This window comes from Schistocerca piceifrons, chromosome 7 (assembly GCF_021461385.2).
Source record: "Schistocerca piceifrons isolate TAMUIC-IGC-003096 chromosome 7, iqSchPice1.1, whole genome shotgun sequence".
NCBI lineage: Eukaryota > Metazoa > Arthropoda > Insecta > Orthoptera > Acrididae > Schistocerca > Schistocerca piceifrons.
The window spans coordinates 33189702-33214748 of NC_060144.1; the positions used below are offsets into that span (position 1 = coordinate 33189702).

Here is a 25047-nt window from a genome sequence, read left to right on the forward strand (position 1 = left end):
GTAGCATCACGTAGCGAAGAGGCTCCAAGGACGAGTTGACGGTCCTGTGTTGTGGCATCAGAGGGCGCTCATACTGCTGAGCCAGTATTGGTGTGGCTTAGCAGGAAAGCTCCTCTGGTCCAATCAGACACCTTGTGACTGCTGTTGACGTCTCGTGGAAACTTGCAATTCTCTTGCCAACTTTGATGTGGGTACGGTAGTATTCGTAAGCGGCACTACAAACCTCCCCCTGCATCCCAAGCCTCCTTACCATCACTACGAACGACGACGGAGGGGTGGTGGGGGTGGAGAGGGGGGGGGGGGGAGGTTCGTTGCAGGTGGCTATGACGAGATAGGAGCTGAAACTAAAGCCTGTACGAAGTTCACGCCCATGCCCAGGCATATTCCCTGAATCAGCCCAGGAAGGGGACGGAGCGCGAGTACTCACATCCAGAGACGGTGCACCAAATGAACACAGAAGCATATCGATGGCCGAAGGGGGACCCAAGGCAACACGTGAGGCAGCCACCGGGAAGAGGGGCCATCCCCAGACGACCGTGGTTGTCGAGACAGTGATGACTGTAAAAAGGTATAGACTTCCGTCGCCTATGGGATTGGAGCCGATAGTGCGGGGCCCCAAGGGAAACGGATGGTGTGAGAGCTTCTGCGTCCAGGCAGGGACGGAATCTGAAAGATCAAAGCCTGCTGCTGGATTACGCAATTCACACGAAAGAAACTGATCCTTTTGGCGTATCATCGACCGTCTCGGTCCCCGAAGGAGAACATAGAATGTCCAAGAAAATGTGCAGTGGTGCCTCACTCCCACTGTCTCCATCTGCCATAAAATCTGTAAAAGACCGAATCGTTAGTGTGATACTTTGTGTGTGTGGGCGGACTGAGCGCTACGCTCTATGCGTGTGCGGCAACTCCGGCAAGGTGCTGTAGCGCCATCCATGTAATAAATCTGCTGGCGCGGGTCTGTCGTGTGTCTGGGAGCTGTGTGAATATAACAAGAACAGAGCTTAATAAACGTGACAGGCACAAAGCATGTACAGCTGTTGCATAAAAGTTCGTGCAAAGCGTTCAACCTGGGCGTTGTAGTGCAGATTGAATGGTGGTTTCGTGATGGTGCGAAACTGTTCATACTCGGTGGCAACAAACTGAGGTCTACTGTCAGCCACAATCACTTCTGGCATTCCCTTGAGGCCAAAGATCGACGACAAGGTATAAATTGTTGCAACAGTCATGTTAGAGTCCATAGGAACCACGAAGAGAAATTTGGTGAGAGCGCCAAAGACGATGAGCCAAAGTGTATGCTGCAAAATCCAAGTGCAGTCATTGTCAAGATGCTTGAGGTTGGGGCCATTCAAAGAACTGCTGAGGTGGGGCTGACTGACGTTGGTTCTGAGCACTATCGAACTTAACATCTGAGGTCATCAGTCGCCTAGAACTTAGAACTACTTAAACCTAAGTAACCTAAGGACATCACACACATCCATGCCCGACGCAGGATTTGAACCTGCGACCGTAACGGTTCCAGACTGAAGCGCCTAGAACCGCTCGGCCACAACGGCCGGCTGACTGATGTTTAACATAAGCTTGGCACTGAGCAGCCAACAGTTTAGTTTGTCTACACAGACTGTGTGAGGTGCAATGGTCTCAAGCCATCTGCTTGCTGCTTGCTGCGGCTGCGACATTCGTGTAGCAAATAAAGTATGCTAGGCTGGAGTGACTGGTCATTATCAATGGAGAGCAATATGACACTTTGGTGAACTGCAAGGGCGTGCCCACAGGCAAAATATCGGCGAAACAAGAGCTATGAATCCGTCTGACTGAATGCGTCCAACCAGAGCGGATGTAGTCAAAGTGGGTCTGCAAAGCAGGATACGCTGCTGTGGCCTGTGCATTTTTCCGTTGCTTAAGTGGAAAGCTATGCAAAGTATCCGTGCCTTGCCCGTTAATGTAGCAATAGGTGGCAGAAGGACTCGTTGAATGTGGGCCAACAGGAAGGCGAAAAAGTGCATCTGCTATGACATGCTAAGAAGAGGATCGATACACGTATTGGTAATTTGACAAGAGAAGAGCATTTCAGCATCTGCGCTGTATGAGTTAGGAATGAGTGGTAAGGGCTAAACAAAACTTGAAACGCTTATGCTCACTCGACTAGTAAAATTTTCTGCCAAAACGGTACTGGTGAAACTTAGTGACAATGGCAGGAGCCCCTTCTTTTTAGTGGACAAATTATCACTTTTCAACAACATCTGTTCAACAGTTTCGAACCAAAGACAATAGGCCTGTCAACAGCACCAACTTTATGCGACAAAACCGCACGTACACCATAAGAGGAAGCATCCACAGCCGTCACAGGTCTGGCCGGATCAAAATGAACAAGACAACAATCACCAAGCAAAGCACCATTGAGCTTCTCAAAAGCAGACTGACACCCTTGCGACCAAACGAGAGTTCTTCCTGCGCAAGCTATGCAAGTGAGCCACGATTTGAGGACGTTAGGAATAAATCGGATGTAATAGCTTTCGTAACACAGACTGCAGTTTGCGCGAATTGCATGGGGGTGGAAGGTCATGGATAGCAAGGAAATGTAACAACTTGTCTATTAATGTCCTAAGTACTCACACATTTGTGTCTGTAGCATTTGAGACCAGCTGCGGATGACACTTCAAACAGAGCGTAAAGATTGCTAATACGTTCTTCTGGAGCGTGACCTGAGACGACAATGCCACGTAAATAATTTGAGCCAAAAGGAACTTTTGCAGTCAGCGCCCCTAATAAACGCTGAAATATGGCGGATGTGAAACCACTGTCAAACAGCAACCTCAAAAATTAGAAGAGGCCCAGATGAGTGTTAATGACAAAGATTTGTTGCGACTGCTCATCCAAAGCTATTAGCAAATAAGCATCGAACAAATCAAATCAGTTTATCCGTCCGTTCTAAGTGCAGCAAGGCGTAACTGTCAGTGACGGTTTGAGAATTCACAGTTTTCCTAAAACCGGTGCACAACTGGACGGCTTCTTTAGAGTAACAAGAGCACACGCCCACTGACTGGAAGTAATAGGTGCTGCGACGTCATTGTCTTGCAAAGGAATAACTTCCTGAATCACCTCTTCTCAAGAAGCAGAGGGACAGGGCGAGATCTAACAAAACGTGTTTGTGCATTGTCTTTCATTGTGACATGGGAACAAAATTATTGGCTTTGACTAAAACCTCAGCCGTCCGTTGTGGCCGAGCGGTTCTAGACGCTTCAGTCCGGATCCGCGCAGATGCTACGGTTGCAGGTTCGAATCCTGATTCGGGCATGGATGTGTGTGCTGTCGTTAGTTAGGTTTAAGTAGTTCTAAGTCTAGGGGACTGATGACCTCAGATGTTAAGTCCCATAGTGCTCAGAGCCATTTGAACCTAAAACCTCAGAAAACAAATCCTTAAATTTAGCACATAACTTAGCAACACTCTCCCGAGGCCCACAGAAACAAACAGAATGTACCTTGTCCTGAACACTGAAGCCAAACAAATCAAAAGAGTATATGCCAAAAATATTAGCACTGTCTCGAGAGAAAAGCAGTATAAATGCCACTATCTTTGAAAATTTCTGAAAGTTTCAGTGAGGATACAAGTGCCTAAGAAAGGAATGTCTTGGCCGTTATATGCCGTCAGCATGTGGCTTGATGTGGACAACTTAGGTATGCCAAGCAATACATAAGTGCAACAGTTGAGCAAAGTAACTGAAGTTCCAGTGTCAAATTGCAAACGGACTGATCGTTAAGCAATAGTAAAAGACATGAAACATTTTTTTTTCTCACGTAGCTCTGTAGGTGAGTTGGAAGCCTTTTCTGAACGGCTATTGCAGTGTTGTTTCGCACTAACACCACTGTGGTACTTGAATCACGCAGCTCTGCAGGTGAGTTGGAAGCCTTTTCTGAACGGCTATTGCACTGTTGTTTCGCACTAACACCACTGTGGTACTTGAATCACGCAGCTCTGCAGGTGAGTTGGAAGCCTTTTCTGAACGGCTATTGCAGTGTTGTTTCGCACTAACACCACTGTGGTACTTGAATCACGCAGCTCTGCAAGTGAGTTGGAAGCCTTTTCTGAACGGCTATTGCACTGTTGTTTCGCACTAACACCACTGTGCTGCTTGAAAACCCACGAAACACTGTTTGCGTGAAGGAGGAGCAGAAGGGGATGCCTTACTTGCCTCAGGTCACAGTGACTATACGTGTCCCCGTTTGCCACATATACCCCAAATCGCTTCACCCGAGGGTCACGATCGGCGATCATGTGCTGTATTACAGCGAGTGCATGACTTCACACCATGTGCGAACCGACACGTATTTAACCGAGCGCTGTGGCTGTTGCCAACCTGGCTGCTCTCTGTGAGCGAGCTACTTGGACTGTCTGACCTACCTGTCTACAGTAAAAACAGGCGCCACATCAAAACTGTCTGCTTCGCTTTCGCAGGAATCTTAATAGTCAAGAATATGGAGAATCTGTTGGGAGGAAGGATCCGAGTACTTAAGAATCTGTTCCAGAATTCGAAAGTCGGCTACTTTTTGCGTGGTGGCATCACCAACCGTTGTATCGGCGTAATATTTGCCACAGCTATCTTTGAATATATGCTGACTTCTAAGGCCTTGCAATTCAATGTCTCAGTGACGGTGTGTCCGTCCTTGTTGCTTACATAACTGTGGTGTGCGTACTGTAAGACCTTCAGTACACACACCATCAGAGTATTTGACTTGTCGCTCTAACGAAGTAGGCGAGTGTCTGCAATATGTCTCGTGGTCTTATCGTGGCGTGTTTATCTTCTACCGTTAGGTCAGACGATAGAAATGCCACTTGCACGCTTAGAGTAGCGGATTGACGGTGACCAACTTTAAACAGAACTTGATTAATTTTCACACACATTTATTAAAATAATAACAAGCATAAACCTTACTTAACTTGATTCTGGATGCTGTTTACAATTGACAATCATAAGTTCCTTTGGTCTTGGTACGTTAATCTTATTCTCACATATCTCTGATATATGACAAAGTGTCTATACTTTTATCTTCATAGCAAAGTACAGGAATATGATAATCTTACTAGGTGCAGACTGAAACTTGACTATAGACTGGTACAAACTAATACAGACTGGTACAGACTGGTGCAGACTAATGCAGACTAATGCAGACTGACTAATCGGAGGTCTGTACACTTGTTATCATACCTCGCGCGTTCAAGTATCACTGCGCGAGTGTGATCTGCGAGGAGAAAAGGTTCTATGTTAGCAGCAATCTCATTGGCTGCATTACATATTAATACGCGGATCGGCGGGAGCAGAATTTGGTCTGTCTCTAAGGCAGCGCCATCTCGTAGTGCAGAATTGGACGAGCGCTGCGCCTGCGCTGTTGTGCTTAGCAGGGCATGCTCTAGTGGGAAAGTTGTGTACACGCTGACTACCCGGAGCTATGTACACAACAGTAACCTAAAAGAATTTGTAATGGCCAGCCACCACTTACACCCCACCCTCATAATACTTTGTGGAAAACCACAATAAGTCCTCATATTGTACTTGTTCAGGACGGAATGTGAGAAAAAGTTTGGCACAAAGCCATTAAAGTCTTATACCTGCCATGCCCAAGAAATAAGAATGTTTGTGAGTACCTTGTATGTGATGTACGTACTGCACTGTGCGCGTTATATTGTGCGGTGTACTCTGTGTAGTCTTCCCTCGTCGCGTCAAGTTCACGAAATCGTGGCACACACGCAGACGATGCAGGCGGTGGCGCATGCACTGGCTCCGGCGGATTGTGTGAAGTCATCTGCGCCGTCAAGAAGCGATTCTTCACTTAAGACAGCTGTGCCATTTGTTGAATCTGAATAAACTGGTTTCGATGCATTGCAGGCGGCGCAGCAAGGAATTGCTGCGCAATGGCAATTATCAAATAAGTAGTGCACATATACAAACAGTGAAATGCAAGAATAGTGCAGAGAGGAAAAGGAAGGAGGTGCAAAAGCAACAGCCTAAAACATAAAATGCACAAGCGATGCAAACACTGAGTGCACAAAAGGAAAGCTGTGAGGAAAACCCAAAAGACGACAGAAGAAGAAGTAATCTAGACCTGAAAATGGCCACACTCGTCGCCAGATACATTGTATACAACTTCATGTAGAATGGTAAGAGGAGGTGGACTAAAGGGTGGTGTGGCAACTATCGTTGTAAGAAAGCTGGAGAGGAGCAGAAGTAATTACTGAACAAATTAATACGACATACAGAAGAGTTACTTAACTTGCATATCTCTAACTGTATGCAGCAAGAAATAAGTCGCACTATTACAACAGCGTTAGGGACTAGGCTCTCTGTTGCAAGTACGAACGATGGTATTGGAGCTGTGATTAGGCGGCGTCCGCGTGGCATCACATAGCGAAGGACTGAGTGAGTCCCGCTGGCCGTCCTATCTCGCGGTAGTGGAAGGTGCTTGTGTTACAGAGCCACTGGAAGCGTGGATGCATTCGGTCCACCAGATCCAGCACAAGTCCTGTTGGCGTCCGACAGAAACTTGTAATTCCGTTGCCAACATTGACGCTGGTAGGGTCGTATCAATACGTGACACCACACTGGTTATTGCTAGTTTTAAAATTTTGTATGCTGGGTTTCCCCGACTTTTGAGTGCTGATTAAAGACATCCTGCGGTACGCCATGAGCTGAATTTCAAAGTATTTGACTACCAGGCCAGTACTCGGGGATGTAGTTAATTATCAATGACATATAGAGGGTGCCCTAGAAGTGATCAGGGATATGTCAGTGACGATCGATAGAAGCAACTAATCATAGACTATGAACTGAATACCTTAGGCTTCTTTGCTTTACATATTTTGGGAGGAACAAATATATACCAATACAAGAAATAATTGTCTCTTACCGCCGGCCGCGGTGGCCGTGCGGTTCTAGGCACTTCAGTCCGGAACCGCGTGACTGCTACGGTCGCAGGTTCGAATCCTGCCTCGGGCATGGATATGTGTGTTGTCCTTAGGTTAGTTAGGTTTAAGTAGTTCTAAGTTCTAGGGGTCTGATGACCTCAGATGAGTCCCATAGTGCTCAGAGCCATTTGAACCATTTTTGTCTCTTACCGATGGGCTCTAAAATGCGTACCTCAAGAGCGATAAGCACTCGTTCAGTTGAAGTGATGTACCAGGTGGCTATAATTAAACTTTCCCTACTTAACACGTCTTAACATGGAAGCTAATTACCTTATGTGTACCAGACTTGGTAGCTTTAATGTCAAAGACATGGGTAGAGAAATAATGCAGAATCAGTTCAACTGAAACCCTTCCAACGTATTGCTACGGTACATCATACCATTATATACCGGTATTATAAGTTGTACAAAAGCGGCTCAATGTACCTTCCATCAGTGTCCAGAAGAGTCTGAAAGCGTAGGATTGCATTCTGCATAATAGAACGAAGCATGTTCTTAGGTATGTTGGCTACCTCTCTATATATGCAACCCTTCAGATCAGCACATGCGGTAAACCTTGTCCTTCAGTAACCCCACAACCAGATATCACAGGGAGTGAGGTCCGGTCATTGTGCCAGTCATACATTTCTAAATGATCGGCTGATAATTCGGTCGTTTCCAAATGTGTTTCGGAGAAGCAGGTGAACCTCACGAGCTGTGTGCTGTGGTCCCCATTTTGCTTAAAAACTGTTGAGTTCAATACGTCTCTTTGCTGTAGGACGGGTATGAGATAATGGCGAAGCATATCGCAGTAACGCTGGCCAGTGACACTGCACATCTTTGGTCCTTGAGCGCTAAACTGTTCAAAAAAGAATGGGCCAATTATGAACACAGCCGTGAGGCCGCACCATACGGTGACACGCTCACCACACAGAGGAACTTCATGCACAGTGACCGGAGGTGAAGATCTCCACACCCGGAAATTCTGTGTGTTCAACTCACCCGTAGGCTAGATATGGTCAGAGGAAAACGAGCTTCGTCTGTCCATAGGATGGTCCAGGGCCAGCTCTCGTCAGCTTCAGTCCTTGCAAGAAAGTGAAGAGGGAAGTCAACACGTCGTTGTGTGTCCTGTGGTGCAAGCTGCTGTATGATATGGATACCATTTGATATGAAGCACCTTTACAGTGAACCATGGGATGTTCAACTGTCGTGACGCACCACGTACACTACCTGACGATTGGGAACTGCGCGCAGGGTCCTCTGCCATAGCAACAGCGATTTCATGAACCACCTGTTGTGCAACCAGTCGTCGGCCTCGTCGTGGAGCGGGACCCATTTCTCCGGTTGATTCGAACTTCTTCATCAGGCTCCGCACAACAGGTGCAGAAGAGGATCCTTCCACGATCCTTTAATCCGGCGATATTCTCGAAGTGTAGCTACAGCATTACTGTTGTTTTGATAGTAGAGCTTCACTAATAATGCCCTGCTCCTTTTGTCCAAGCTCATGTTGGTACGTCAGCATGTGCACTGCGACTGATGAAGTGCGTGAGAATGTGAATCACGATGACTGACCACGTCATCTGCTGACCATAGTTGGGACTGGATGGTGGCGCTGTGATGTATGGAAATCAAGCTCCCCATACTGTGGACATTAACGCTACCAAGTTAGATACTCGCATGGCAACTAGTTTCCGTGTTATGGGCAGAGAACCTTGTCGCTCCCTTTTGACAGGGCCGTAGTTACGACCGCTCATAACAGCCTCTGAAAGATTACACTGGTGCAAATCTGCCACACACCAGATAACTTTAATCTAAGTGTTTTAACAATTTACACAAGCACACAAACTATGCACCCCAGGGTAGGAGGGATGGAAATGGTACAAAACACTAACAATTAAAATATTAACCTTGCCACCGAAGGTGCAACTTGATTTTAACTTCTAAGAAAAGTGTTACGGTGAAAGGGTGGCAAATTTATATACTAAAATGATCATTTAAATAAAAGCCCATGGAATGCAAACTTATATAAAATTCTACAAGATGCTCTACAGTACACAGATACCGCCAATCAAGATCAAAGGCAATAATATCAAAGTTTCCAAAGATCAAAACATATTTCAGGTATGAGGCCGTTACACTGCAAGCAATAAATTCGTTAACACACCAAATCCGACAAACATGACAGAGGCAGCTACTAACGTACGGTAGATTGATAGGGAGATTACCGAACAACCCGAACTGCACGATGCTCTAACCCATCCCTACTCCACAAGGGAAAAACGGACCACCCAATTTATAAACAACCACCATCCCGTGCGTGGGCAAACGGAGAAGAATGGTGGGACGACCCCAAAGCAAAACTGCTGGTAACTTCACCAAGAAAACAAGTAGAATTTAACAAGAGTAAATCAAACAACATATCACCAATCACTTAACTTCTAATAAACTGCAATTTCTCGAGAAGACTTGGCGCAGCACCCCCAAATCGCTCTCCCGAACCGTCCGCTGCCAACCGCTTCAACGGACGCAGGAAGGCGCGCCGATCTCCCGTCTCACGGCGTCGCAGGTCGCGCCGGCCAGACCGATGTCGTGGTTGCTCTCGTGATGACCCTCGCTATACGCCACGGCCCACTGGACTCACGTGGCGACCTCACATGCGCCGACGCTCAAGGCGAACAAGTCATTTTGTGTCTCAGTGCGCGACCGACCAACCGATCGATCCAACCGCCAACGACCATTGCCTGAGCAAACTCGAGCACACTGGCAGCCTAACGCGCAGACTCAGATGGAGGAACTAAGCCCAGATCGGACGACCACTCGCTGAGATCTCTTACCGGTGGAGTGGAAAGACTCTCATTTTGCCGGCTTTAAAGGTTGATCTAAACGACAGACACACTAGCACTCCGAACGACAGACAGACACTACTGCCTAACAAATGCGGACGAGAGACAGACTAGCAGGTTGGGGACGAGAGACTGAGCCCAGGCTGACTCCAGACTCACCCAGACTGACCGACTGGCGAGCTCATAGCGCCCCTTAAATGCACGTGAACAGGCAACCTTTCCACTTTCCCACCAGAGGGAGACACAGAAGCTGCGATTGCCACAGCGGCGCCACCGCCAGAAAGGGAGGGCGACTGCTTCACACTACGCGCTGCGGCGCGCTCTTCAAAACAGCAATTTTTACCACTGCTCAATGGTAACCTATGTTTCCTTCCATTGTCAGTGAGTCCTGAGCACGAGGTGTGAGAGATTTTTTTTTTATCTGCTGCAGGTATGTGGGAAGCGGTTCGCGGACCGCAGCAACATGACTCTGCACCTGCGCCTGCACTCGGGCATCAAGCCGTACAGCTGCGGCGAGTGTGGCAAGGCGTTCACCAAGAAGCACCACCTCAAGACGCACATGAACTTCCACACGGGCCTGAGGCCGTACTCCTGCGACCGGTGCGGCGCGCGCTTCAGCCAGTCCAGCAACATGCGCACGCACCGCAAGAAGTGCACCGCGCCGGGGCCGCCTCCCGGGGGCGGCGGGGGTACCGGGGGCGGCGGCGGCGGCGGCGGCGGGTCCGTGGTCAGGGCGCCGGGCACCAGCGTCATCATGCGCGTGTCGGGCGAGTTGGTGCAGCACGCGCCGCAGCGCCCTGAAGATGCCGCTGCCGCCAACGGCCGAAACTTCACGCTCACCGCCGCTGCCGCCACCGGTGCAGCCGCTCCGTAAAGCGGCCACACAGCATACCACGAGATTACTGCGCTACTCGCGTTACAGATACATTCTACCTGTGTCGCCATAATATACAGTGGTAAAGACATTTACTAATTCTAAGAGACGATTTAGCAGCAGCACCCACATTAATGAGCATTATCGTATTTTACTTTTAATCGCCCTATTTCTTCGTATGTAATTCCGCTCTCCGTGGACTTGAGTCTTAACCCTTTCGCAAACTTCAGAATTTAATTAATGGGTAGTCAGAAGGAACAATGTGAAAGAACTGTATTTTCCGGCTATTCGTTTCTCAAAACGGGGATGGGAGTGGCATGCACGGCTATTCATAAGCACCTACGGGGTTTCAGAAAATGATTGTGCACAAAACTTTAATAGTAGCGAAACCCGAATCATATTAGGGGACGGAGCATTACCTCAACTTTCTAAATCACATTACAGGTGCTCACTGTGTGGTAACACTGATACGTGCAGGAGGTTCATTAACACCGGTTGTCCGGGATGGCGAAGCAGCAGCCCGATATCCAGATGAGTGTACTGGGTTGCCTATCTGCAGGCGCGGACTAATTATATACGACATTAATGAGCTGAGCAGAGGTTTAATAATATAACTTGGAGACGACACAACCATCAGGTGCAAGCTATAATTATACGTATTCAGGAAACCATTAGCATACTTCCCTCTACCAGTGCGACAGTATACAGCAGTAACGTGCAGCAAGTTCCCATAGTTGTCTGACGCATACATCCCAGTAATGTTGAAAAGATGAAACCTGTGCGTCGTTGTCGATAGTCTTGAAGGACGTGTAGTTATAATTTTATGTTGTCTGTTTTGATCGGTCCTCAGAATGGAGTCATCAGATTTTACAGTCTTACTTTGTTTTATAGAATTCTGAACATGCTGTCCATGCATCAGATGTGCCTGGAAACTCAAGTAAACTAGTTGGAAAAAGGGTACGTCTAATGTATAAATTCATATCTAGATCTTGCCGCAGTTCACAGACCGCATCAGACACAAACTGAAGTCCATCCCACCCCAACCTCGTCAGATCATCAACCCCAATTTCTTTCAACAGAATTTCCATTTAGGGCCATATAAAATAAGACGCAGTTGCGAGACATAAATAGGAGCAAAAGTAATTACGGAAAGTTTTTCATCCATGTTTTAGACATTCTAGATAAACTGTTAATGTTTATGTTTTTTTATCAGCCAGTACCGATGCTTCTGTGTTGCTTTCACTATTTTTTGTCTTCATAGTTGACAGATTATCAGCCCACTTAGTTGTAGTTCTTCCCACGGGCCTTACCACTGAACCCAGTTCAACGTATCGAATGCATTTATTATACACAGTAGACCTCGCCATCAGGCATTCAGTAAGGAACTTCATGACTGCTACGTAATCTCTTCTTCATGAACTTTGTTAGAATCTTTCAGAATCTTAGTAATATGCTTTTCGTACAATACCATTCACGAATTTCCATGTCTCACCCCCCGGAGCACTGGTAATGTGACGTCTTTGAAATTACGTTTGTACATTTCCACATTATGCAGTTAATTAGAAATGCAGAAATGCCGACCTCAAGCAGTGAAAATGTCACTATCTATTCTGATGTTGTCTCGTTCTCTATCTGTCTTTCACTGTAAATTTATTCGATGGTAACTGATAAACTGTAGAAATTGTCACCTTATCCTTATGATGCTTACAGCAGAAAAATCCTTCTGCTCAAGGTCTGTCTGATCATCTTCGTTTCATAACGTTCAAGTACACCTAATTTCACACATCCGTTTGTGTCCCCATGTCTCAGATTCTTTTCTGTTTAGTTCTTCAGGTTTTTTACTAGTCAGTTTCCTATGTTACAGAGAAATTTACTTAGAGGGAAAAGGGTTACACGTTATTCCTCAGTTTTTCAATTAGGCAACAGAACATTTCAGTTGTTACACAGACAACATCCCGCTGCTGTTAGTCTACGTTACTTCACGCTTCTTTTGTTCTGGTACTTCTTCCTCGTTTCTAGTCAACGGTAGCATGTCATAAAATATGGTTCTTTCCTTTGGCTTAGTCATTGGTTTATTTCCTTGATTGAAGCACGTAATATAGTAACCAGTCTCTTTAAGATGAAACGTCTATCTTTATATCAGTAACTTCATTTAATACCGATATTTTACGTACATCAGAACTACTTGATGTCAGAAGATGTATTAACAAAATTTTAACCTGTTAAGTATATTTTATTACCTAAAATATCTGCATCAGTGATGCAAAATAATGATGTAAATTCGGAGAACATACGGAGAGAGAAACAATTCTTATGGCTGATACTCAAACACTTGAATGAGGACAGTTCTTATTACGTTATATGACTTTCATACAAAGACCATGCTACACCACAAAATATCTCTAACATTCGCGAGATAAGAGTAGACGAGACGAGTAGTAAATGCTATTTATCATTTCCAGACTGTAACAGTGAGGTAAATACCAACATTTTATGAAAGACATCTTTGTTTCTACACTTATAACATCCCCAATAAAGTATGATGTGTATCTTGACTCTGATTATTTGTATATACGGCATTATGAAACTGCTGCCATTGTGTAATATGTGAAATGTTACACCTATTTAGGTAGAATATCATGCAAAATTCGTCAGATCGCGTGAAGTTAAATAATTTTTAATACATTCATTTCTTTTGACGATGAATGTTAATTGGAATGACATTAATAATATTTTTAACTGCGATGTATAACAGCTCTGCCAGAGAAACTGTGGCTATTAATAATTTTCCCTAATCTGTGTAGTATTATGCATGGAGCTATTTTCGCATTTATACGTGTTTCATATCCATACAAGGAATTCGGATTAGAATAATAGTCGATAGTTTAATAAAAACAGCTCGGAATTTTCTTAGTGCTAATAATGACCGACACCGAATTTCTCACGTCCGTAATTTCAAGTCACCACTTTAAAATATACAGAGTTCTTCAAGTCTAATATTCAGTACGTATAAATGATCGAATTATGCATCCATTGATACCAGTTTAAAATCACTACATCGAGCGTTATTTGCATATGGTGTACTATTTTCTGGCCTCTGTTTGTTTTCCAATTGCTTCAAACGTAGCTGTCTACGCGGCAATAAACAAAGTCTTAGGTTTCATATGCTATAATTTACTGTTTCGTCCTTAATTTCTTGAATGTACTTTCATTCACAGTTCTAGGGCATATTTTCTGTTATTTGGATGCGAAGATCGAAAACAACATTTGCGATAAAGTTATCTTGGTTCCAATTACTTTTGAGTATTTTCCAGGTTGCTGATACCTATCAAAAATTGTTCGTTTACGAAAGTTTTGTTGCTACCAGTGCTCAGAAGGAAGTGATCCACAAACGTTTACGTACCCGTAACATTCCTACAAGCAAGAAAATTTTTCCTTCAACAGATTTAAGTTCGTTTCTGGTTCATCATCAATCTGCTGCACCGTCCTTATAGCACTTAGACCACTACAGGCCGTATACAAAGTATCGATTGTTATTGTAGGTTACTGTTGTTACAACATCAAAGTGCTCATTGCTGCGAAAATGAAACTGCAACGGCTCAAGATGTGTTCTGCTGCAACAGGTTCTGTGAACTACAGTGTCCACGTCTTTACTCTTTTGTTTTTTTGTTTCTTGCTACCTCATAATTTTTATACGAGTTGTTTACTCTAATCATGAATGTTACTTATAGTCAGTTTCGTATCGAGAAGCCAGGTTAACCTATGGTGACATAAGTGAAAGTATAATTATCTGCAAGTGTTATGTCCCAACAAACTCTGTTCGCTTTCTGTAAATCGATAATAGAGCGGTATGAGAAAATTGTTAACAGCATTGTATATCCAGTTTGGGAAAACGATTATTTTCCTATTAACCAATACTATTAAATGTTCTTAATATGGATGCTGCTACTATGTCACAATTTAGTTTCTGCTCTTGTAAATATCATGAACTGTATTTTCTTCTAGCCTAAAAACGATTTGTTTCAAGTTGTGCATTGAACTATTGCGCTGAAAGGATAGTTAAGAAACTGTGTAGATATTTGCTAATGAGAACGTCCCAGAGAAGTTGTTATGCACAAGAAATGTATGTATGAGAATAACTGTTCCAGTTATTCATTATCTGGTTTTGGTAAGGCTCGTGAACAGTCCTCCATTTTAAAATTGAGGGATATAACAAGTAGTAAATTAGAATCTCGTCCTGACAGAATATGTAAGTACCTTTACAGGTAGTAGCTTATGGATTAGAGATGATGAAAGAATGGGCCGTCTACTAAAGTTAACGAGTATAAATAACCCAAACAAGAGTAATAATACCATCGCTGAAGTCACAGTTGTTCTAGAGAACGTAAAGGAATACTCTTTATGCAGGTGAAAATTGTTTTTTCTATGTGCTGCCATGTCTTGACAATGATCAGTCATCTGATGAACTGACTTGACCGTCTTATGAGAACAATGAGAGGCGGGACGAGTAACGAAGTTGCCTCACACAAAGGCAGCTACATCGTCCCTCGAGACTGTCGGAACATCAGGCAAAACTTGCTGATACCCAAGTGGCGTTCGTACAGCTTGACGATGGTATCAAGGTTCTGTTCTGCTTCTTTTGCTCATTTTTTTTTATTACTAGTTATATTGTACAATTTTAAATATTTTCCTAATTATTTTTCCCAGAGGTACTGAGCGTAATAAAAGTAGTTGTCCATCTATTTTTGTACGTTCGCCGAGTATAGCACCAAACTTACCAACATATGTGTTTTCGTCCGTCTTCCAGTCGTCTTTTCTTCGTGTTGAAGTGAACTCTACTGCTTCAGGAATGCTTTGTCGACACAGGAAAAGTTCTCCCGGTACATGTTTACTAGATACTGCAGATGGATGAGCAACTCTTATACCTGCATAATTATTGCGTGATGTATCTCTGGGAATGGTTTTAGATGTGTCACTTTGAAGAATAGATACCCCCATGTTTACTCCATGTACATATTGAATTACACTGTACTCTACCCGGATGAGGTGCTCCCATCCCATCCTCTGACAAGTGTGCCAATAGTCACTTTGAAGGACGCTGACATCTCTTGACTGATGTGTATACAGCATGCTGGTATTTATCACTTTTGTAAAATGGAAACCCTGGGGAGCAGTGAAATTTTACTTTGACTCTGAAGTCAAAACCATTGAAAGGAAGTACTGATAATGTCCAAAGGTCTTCAAGCTTTCGCAGAAATAACATGCACATTGTCTCAACGGGAACCAGGCTAGAAACTTGATTTATACGAAATTAATTTTGTTTTCTAGAGCTTTGAATTACTTTGGAAATTTTTCTGCTTTCTGGTATGTATTCTTGACTTGCTATTTCCTACGATTTTTGGCCCATTTGTTCAGAAACATATTACGATGCTACCTAGAAGCTTGACCTGTCTTACGATGGCAGTACTCAACAGAAATATGTCATCGACTGTACTACCTGGTTCCTCAACAGTTGTTGTTTGGTCCATTTACTTAAAGTTTTTGTTGAGTACTATATATTGAGTGGCTCTAGTTATCATATCACATTCATTACACTAGTTTCCCTGTAGTTTGTTATTTTTTTGAAAACCTTTTTTAACTGTTTATTATATTACGCTGTCCACAGTACACAGAATACTAGCTTAATGTTTCAAACAGCTTCCAAATAAATATTGTACCTTGTGACTACTCCACATCATAGAATAGAGGGAGCTGTAAAAAAGGACAGAACGTATTTTTTTTTTTTTTTTACTTTGGGTAGATCTCAGTAACATTTAACAAAGGAGTGAACCATCAACATAGAGGTTGTGGCGTTGAAACAATTACAAATAAATAAAGAATAGAGTAGCTTGTAAGCTATTACTTTAGGATATAGAAATGATGTGCCATGCATGGCCACATATGTGAAGGCTGACTTGTACAAGATTGAGGGCCAAGACCTAGACGATATGTATATATGTAGCTCGATGCACGGAAACTACAATTCTGTCGTTAAAGCAGCCCTCCGAAATTCAGAATTGTGGTAACAATTGGAAAATTTTATATAGTTCTTATACCACTACGTGTGACAGAAAATCATTCGTCTGCCTGATGAACGATGTACCTTTGAGAACTGCTTAGTAATCTTTCTGACAGACGTGATTATAGCTACAGAAATAAAATCATTTCCATATGTTTCCTAATAGTTTACCTTGTTCAACGTGTTTTTGACAGAAAGTACATCCAACTCATGTTTTCGTGGGTGATTAAACGAATATATTAAGACAATCTTCTTTTGTTCATAGATACATAAGTCGAGTTGCATGTTATATGCTTTTTATTTGTCACAGAAGAGTATCAAGTAATATTTATAACTAGGGCTCCCAGCTAGTCTCGCGGAGTAATGCGCTGCTTCCCGAGCAGGAAGGCGTGCCGGTCCCCGGCACGAATCCGCCCGGTTGATTAGTGTCGCAGTCCGGTGTGTCGGCCAGACCGCGGATGGTTTTTGAGGCGGAAAGCGGGCTGGTTTGCCTTATTCCGCCTCAGTTACACTGTGTTGGCGATTGCTACGCAAACACTGTTTCCACGTACGCGTACACCATAATTACTCTACCACGCAAACATTTGGGGCTACACTCGTCTGGTATAACACGTTCCCGTGGGCGGGAGGAGGGGTGGGGGAGGGGGCGGGGGGGGGGGGGGTCAACCGGGGGCCGACGAACCGCACAATTACCTTTGGTTCGGTGTGGGGCGGCGGTAGGGTGAGTGTGGACTGCTGTAGCCTGTGGTGGGGTTGTGTAACACGGAGGCTGCGGCGGGGATGGAGCCTCTCTGTCATTTATAGGTCCCTGGTTCAACGCAATACAATTTTTGTAACTTCTTTTACTAGATCTAAACTAAACTAAAGATGAAACGGTAACGTAGATTTTCTTACGCGGACAATTTTTTTCACAGTATGTCTTAAAGCTTGTAAAAGTAAAATTCATAGTTTCTTTATTTCTGCACGCATTAACTACGTTTGCATCACTGAGCTGAGAAAAGTACACAGCTACTGATGTCCTAAAAAGGCTTAAAAATCCATTTCAATATGACAAAAACTGTAATGACAAAATCCATAAACACGTTCCATTCCTAGATTTTCGCTGATGTCACTATGTGAGAAGAAATATGAAACTAAACAGTTGAGGAGATTAGTGTGAACTAGATTGAGGGCCAGGGCCTTTGGTTCTCTGTGTTGGCTCAATTCTTGCACAAGTCATACTTCAGTTTATTTTATTATTCATTATCTCCATTACACAGAATATTTTGCTTACTTTTATATAAATTTTACCAATGTTTTCAATAAAGAATTGTCAAAAATATATTGTTTTGATTTCTTTGCATTCTAGTTTACGTTATGTTACAGTGATATTAATCAGCAACAGGGTACTGGACATATATGACGAATAGCATAGTAGCGTTAAGAAAGGATAAAAAATGAAAAAGCCATACTTTAACATCAATTATTAATACTGAGGAAAGTTATAACTCATGGATTTTGTGAGTAACTGAGTCAGATAACTACACAGAATTAATGTTTGCAACTTTAATTCTCAGAGATCTCTTCACATAAAACTGTTACAAGTGATAATGTTGGAAGCCGGCCGAAGTGGCCGTGCGGTTAAAGGCGCTGCAGTCTGGAACCGCAAGACCGCTACGGTCGCAGGTTCGAATCCTGCCTCGGGCATGGATGTTTGTGATGTCCTTAGGTTAGTTAGGTTTAACTAGTTCTAAGTTCTAGGGGACTAATGACCACAGCAGTTGAGTCCCATAGTGCTCAGAGCCATTAGCCATTAGATAATGTTGGTCACAAGCATGTAGTTTTCACACATTGGAAATGCGATCATTAAAATGACTATTGTCTCTTTGGGTGATACACACAGGACATACTAGATGAAACATAAAAATTGTGAGTAAGAGAGGTTTATGTGTAAATTTCTATGTAGACCCTTACTGATTAACAGTTTATAAGAATACAACTTTAATCAGCCGACACTTAATGAGTTACAATGGTGTGGAAATATCACGAATTGTTCTATTGTACACTTATAGTTAAAAACGAAATATAACAGCCTGTGAAACACTTACCAGTTCATGTGAACTTAGCACATGGTCAATGTTTAGGACAGATATATTTGGGTCGAAAGTTATAACAGTGAGTTTATAGTTGTCCTACTATTAAAAAACGTACCTAAATGCTGTGGTAATAGCTCAACAAATCCTCCTGTTTATGTATATATCATACGAAACAGTATGAATTTCAAGAGTTTAGTTGAAATCGTGCAAATCGACCATCTGAATAAATGCACAATGTTGACATAAACTAGTTACTGCTGACCACAGCTTGCTGTAAAATGATGGTTACTACTTGATTTTAGTGCACGTTAATTGATTGGTGATTGAGATGCATCAGTTGGAGACGAGAAAACACAGATTGCACGTATGTAGAACAGAATTAAAGAACACATTCGGAACTTCAGTAGGCAGTGTACTTATAAAGAGATTGTACTCGTTTGCCATTGTGGGCAAGGAAGCGATGTATAAAATCACTAGTATCGCGTGGGTGTCTCCACTGGCGTATAGTTATTACGGACAAAATGGATTAGATTACATTAATCAGCCTACTACTATAATGAGAGGATTCGAGAATGTCCCACTTGTGAAACCTTGGAATCAGTCCTTGCTACAGTGAAACTGGAAAGTGAACATCATGTGCATTGCAACAAGGTATTAAATAATTGCAAATTAATTATATTTTGTATTACTTGGATTACGATTGCATATCATAAATTCAACAAGCAAAACTGATTGATTAAATATTATTACCACTGTGGTTTAAGGAAACTCAGGTGGACTTCGTGGTACTACATAAAATTTGCGAGAAAAATTTGTTTACTAAATGGTATAATAGTATAAGAGAAAAACAAACTTTTGTGAACGTATGAGGGTGTAGAAGAGGATTTTTACCTAAAATCCAGGTCATAAAAATAATAGCTTATGATACCGTTACGATGGTGACTCAAAATCCATGAATATTGCCACGGCAGAGTTCTATTTTTTTTTTTTTTTCAAGCAATTTGTGAGCAGTAGGATGGCGCAAAAATACTCTGGGGGTGCCAACAGTGGTTAACTTGTAACCTATCCATTAAGAGTAATATGTTACATGGTCTGATGGATATACTATAAGAGATCTGTGCAGTGAGGGATACAGAAAAATCTCAAGCAGGGAGCGATAAGGATATCTTGAGCTACCTTTACTTTTACCGTAATAAAAAGTAGTCAGGTCACACGCAGAGTTTAAGAAAGTTTTATTTAAACTGATTATACACATACAGGGTGTTTCAAAAATGACCGGTATATTTGAAACGGCAATAAAAACTAAACGAGCAGCGATAGAAATACACCGTTTGTTGCAATATGCTTAGGACAACAGTACATTTTCAGGCGGGCAAACTTTCGAAATTGCAGTAGTTACAATTTTCAACAACAGATGGCGCTGCAAGTGATGTGAAAGATATAGAAGACAATGCAATCTGTGGGTGCGCCATTCTGTACGTCGTCTTTCTGCTGTAAGCGTGTGCTGTTCACAACGTGCAAGTGTGCTGTAGACAACATGGTTTATTCCTTAGAACAGAGGATTTTTCTGGTGTTGGAATTCCACCGCCTAGAACACAGTGTTGTTGCAACAAGACGAAGTTTTCAACGGAGGTTTAATGTAACCAAAGGACCGAAAAGCGATACAATAAAGGATCTGTTTGAAAAATTTCAACGGACTGAGAACGTGACGGATGAACGTGCTGGAGAGGTAGGGCGACCGCGTACGGCAACCACAGAGGGCAACGCGCAGCTAGTGCAGCAGGTGATCCAACAGCGGCCTCGGGTTTCCGTTTGCCGTGTTGCAGCTGCGGTCCAAATGACGCCAACGTCCACGTATCGTCTCATGCGCCAGAGTTTACACCTCTATCCATACAAAATTCAAACGCGGCAACCCCTCAGCGCCGCTACCATTGCTGCACGAGAGACATTCGCTAACGATACAGTGCACAGGATTGATGACGGCGATATGCATGTGGGCAGCATTTGGTTTACTGACGAAGCTTAGTTTTACCTGGACGGCTTCGTCAATAAACAGAACTGGCGCATATGGGGAACCGAAAAGCCCCATGTTGCAGTCCTATCGTCCCCGCATCCTCAAAAAGTACTGGTCTGGGCCGCCATTTCTTCCAAAGGAATCATTGGCCCATTTTTCAGATCCGAAACGATTACTGCATCACGCTATCTGGACATTCTTCGTGAATTTGTGGCGGTACAAACTGCCTTAGACGACACTGCGAACACCTCGTGGTTTATGCAAGATGGTGCCCGGCCACATCGCACGGCCGACGTCTTTTATTTCCTGAATGAATATTTCGATGATCGTGTGATTGCTTTGGGCTATCCGAAACATACAGGCCTCCCTATTCGCCAGACATGAACCCCTGTGACTTCTTTCTGTGGGGACACTTGAAAGACCAGGTGTACAGCCAGAATCCAGAAACAATTGAACAGCTGAAGCAGTACGTCTCATCTGCATGTGAAGCCATTCCGCCAGACACGTTGTCAAAGGTTTCGGGTAATTTCATTCAGAGACTACGCCATATTATTGCTACACATGGTGGATATGTGGAAAATATCGTACTATAGAGTCTCCCCGACCGCCGCGCCATCTGTTGTTGAAAATTGTAACTACTGTAATTTGTCTGCCTGAAAATGTACTGTTGTCCCAAGCATATTGCAACAAACGGTGTATTTCTATCGCTGCTCGTTTAGTTTTTATTGCCGTTTCAAATATACCGGTCATTTTTGAAACACCCTGTAAGTAAGTCCGTGTTATTAGCCAACAGTCGCAGTTGTTCACTTTGTATCACTTCCAAGTTATCACTACGATTATGGCTTTCAAACTGACTGCCTGGCTTCTGTATATGTGGCTCGGTTGTTTCGATAACAACAGAATGTTCGCTTTGCACTCCTTTCATGGAGTGTGAACAAAAACCTACTGTGAAAGTGACAAACCAATATGTACCTTATGATGTATAATGTAAGGGCAAGTTTCCAATGATGACTTCATCCGGAAATTTATGTGTATGTGGAACCTTGTCGATTCCGTCCCTTTCTAGTGCATTCGATAGAGGGCCTATATTGTAACAATGTGTTTTTAGGAATCTTCTCGAAAGTCACTATTACCGGAGATATACGCATCAGTAGTTTCACATACGTAACTCGTAATAGGAGTTAGGTGTGGGAAATTGTTATTACTGTGATTTACTATTATTAATACTTCACAATCAACTGATCATAGTCACTGATGACTAATCTTCACACTTGCACTTGCTACAGCTAGGACCTATTATTTAGTCATTCCTCAGTCTTAATATTTCTGCTTCTGAAAGTAAACTAGCTTCTTGTTAGCCGAGTAGTCCGTTTTTACAACGTTATTTATGAAGGGAGACGAAAATTTAATAATCACGGGTGACTGGAACTCGATAGTAGGAAAAGAAGGAGAAGGAAACGTAGTAGGTGAATATGGATTTGGGGGAAGAAATGGAAGAGGAATCCGCCTGGTAAAATTTTGCACAGAGCATAACTTAATCATAGTTAACACTTGGTTCAGGAATCATGAAAGAGGGTTGTATACATGGAAGAAGCCTGAAGATACTAGAAGGTATCAGATAGATTATATAATGGTAAGACATAGATTCAGGAACCAGGTTTTAAATTGTAAGACATTTCCAGAACCAGATGTGGACTCTGACCACATGGTTATGAACTGTAGATTAAAACTGAAGAAGCTGCAAAAAGGTGGTAATTTAAGGAGATGGGGTCTGGATCAACTGAAAGAACCAGAGGTTGTAGAGAGCTTCAGAGAGAGCATTAGGGAACGACTGACAAGAATGGGGGAAAGAAATACAGTAGTAGAAGAATGGGTAGCTTTGAGAGACGAAATAGTGAAGGTAGCAGAGGATCAAGAAGGTAAAAAGACGAGGGCTAACAGAAATCCTTGGGTAACAGAAGATATCTTGAATTTAATTGATGAAAGGAGAAAATATAGAAATAAAGTAAATGAGGCAGTTAAAAAGGAAAACAAACGTCTCAAAATTGAGATCAAAAAGAAGTGCAAAATGGCTGAGCAGGGATGGCTAGAGGACAAATGTAAGGATGTAGAGGCACATATCACTAAGGGTAAGGTAGATACTGGCTACAGGAAAATTAAAGAGACCTTTGGAGAAAAGAGGACCACTTGCATGAATATCAAGAGCTCAGATGGAAACCCAGTTCTAAGCAAAGAAGGGAAAGCAGAAAGGTGGAAGGGGAATATACATGGTCTATACAAGGGCGATGTTCTTGTGGACAAAATTATAGAAATGGAAGAGAATGTAGATGAAGATGAAATAGGAGATATGATACTGCGTGAAGAGTTTGACAGAGCACAAGACCCCCGGAGTGGACAACATTCCATTAGTACTTTCAAATAACATCCGGGAATTCAGCTAGGTAACACTTTCAGCGACCGCCGATATTTCGGTTGGAGAACACCCTGCCATTTTCAAGGCAAACTGCAACGGACAGGTGGCGAACATGCAAATTTAAAACCTCGGTTCTCGGACTGAAGCAGGAAAGATAACACACACACTGAACACTAGTGCCACCAAAGATAACCAAAGTCAGAGCTATCGATAGTGAGACTATGAATTCGCAGGTGGGGTAGTATTTACTCTCTCCTTCTGTTTTTCGACAAGGGAGAGAGCCGGATTCCACAAACAGAAATCTCCATCCCTGTTAACGAGGTGGCTCCCCAATAACGCTGTCCCAATAGCTGGACGTGCATGCCAATACCTCGGTGTTATTATATAACATGGGGTGACCAGTATCCAAGCAATGTTCAGCAATAGCAGATCTACTTGGCTGCTGTAATCGTGTGTGCCGTTTATGCTCAGTACATCGGTCCTCCACGGTCCTGATAGTTTGACCTATATATGCCATGCCACAGCCACAAGGAATGCGATATACACCCGCCTTACGCAGTCCAAGATCATCCTTAACGGAACTCAAAAGTGCTCTAATTGTAGATGGAGGTCAGAAAACACATTTCACATCGTATTTCCGTAAAATACGACCGATCTTGTTGGACGTGTTTCCTACGTAAGGCAAAAAGGCAGTAGACTTAGGTGTTGATTCAGAATTAACATCAATCAGCCGATGTACAGTTGGTCGATAGCGCAACGCACGTTCAATCTGTCTATCACAATAACCATTTTGACGAAATGTAACTTCAAGATGGGACAGCTCACCTGGCAAAGTCTCAGCGTCAGAAACGACATGTGCCCTGTGTACCAAGGTACGAAGTACCCCTTCACGCTGAGCCGGATTGTGACAACTATTAGCCTGTAAGTACAGGTCGGTGTGAGTACGTTTCCTGTAGACTGCATGTCCCAGTGACGCATCATCCTTCCTCCTAACCAACACGTCAAGAAAGGGAAAGCAACCATTCTCTTCCACCTCCATCGTAAAACGAATGTTCGGGTGGATCGAGTTCAGATGTTCTAGAAAGACATTCAAATTCTCCCTACCGTGAGGCCAAACAACGAAGGTAACATCAACGTATCTAAAGAAACAGGCGGGTTTCAAAGGCGCCGACTCCAATGCACGCTCCTCGAAGTCTTCCATAAATAAATTTGAGATCACAACAGACAACGGATTACCCATCGGAACTCCATCTGTCTGCTCGTAATATTGGTCATTAAATAAAAAGTAAGTCGATGCCAACAGATGAAGAAAGAGATTAGTTAATTCAGCATCAAACCTGGCTTCAATTAACCGCAACGAATCACACAGAGAACACGAGTGAAGAGAGAGACCACACCGAAACTCGCTAAAATATGAGAGTCACTTAACCGCAGTCCCCCCAACCGACGTAAAAAATCAGCTGAGTTCCTGATATGATGTTCACACCGATCTACTTGTGGACTCAACAGACAAGCAGGAAGCTTGGCCACACGATATGTCGGAGCGCCGATGTTAAATAGGACAGATAGGAACCCCTTCCTTGTAAACCTTCGGAAGGTCATATAACCTAGGGGGAACAACACTATAGGTGTTAAGACTTTTGTAGAGTCCGGCGAGAAACCACTTTTCTTCAGGACTGAGGTTTTAAATTTGCATGTTCGCCACCTGTCCGTTGGAGTTTGCCCTCGAAAATGGCGTGGTGTTCTCCTGCCTAAATATCGGCGGTCGCTGAAAGTGTTACCTGGCTGAATTACCGGAAGTTATTTGAAAATTGTATACACCAGGAGAAACTCA

General features: G+C 43.3%; 1 protein-coding gene across 1 annotated transcript in view; it reads left to right on the forward strand.

Moving 5' to 3' along the window:
- The window catches only part of LOC124805405 (zinc finger protein 74-like), a 517252-nt gene extending 506513 nt beyond the window's left edge, over nt 1-10739 (forward strand). The window contains exons 8-9 of the mRNA XM_047265966.1: nt 10210-10468; nt 10702-10739. Coding sequence (XP_047121922.1) covers nt 10210-10468; nt 10702-10739 — 297 coding nt within the window. The remainder of the gene's footprint in view (nt 1-10209; nt 10469-10701) is intronic.
- Nucleotides 10740-25047: the final 14308 nt, after the last annotated feature.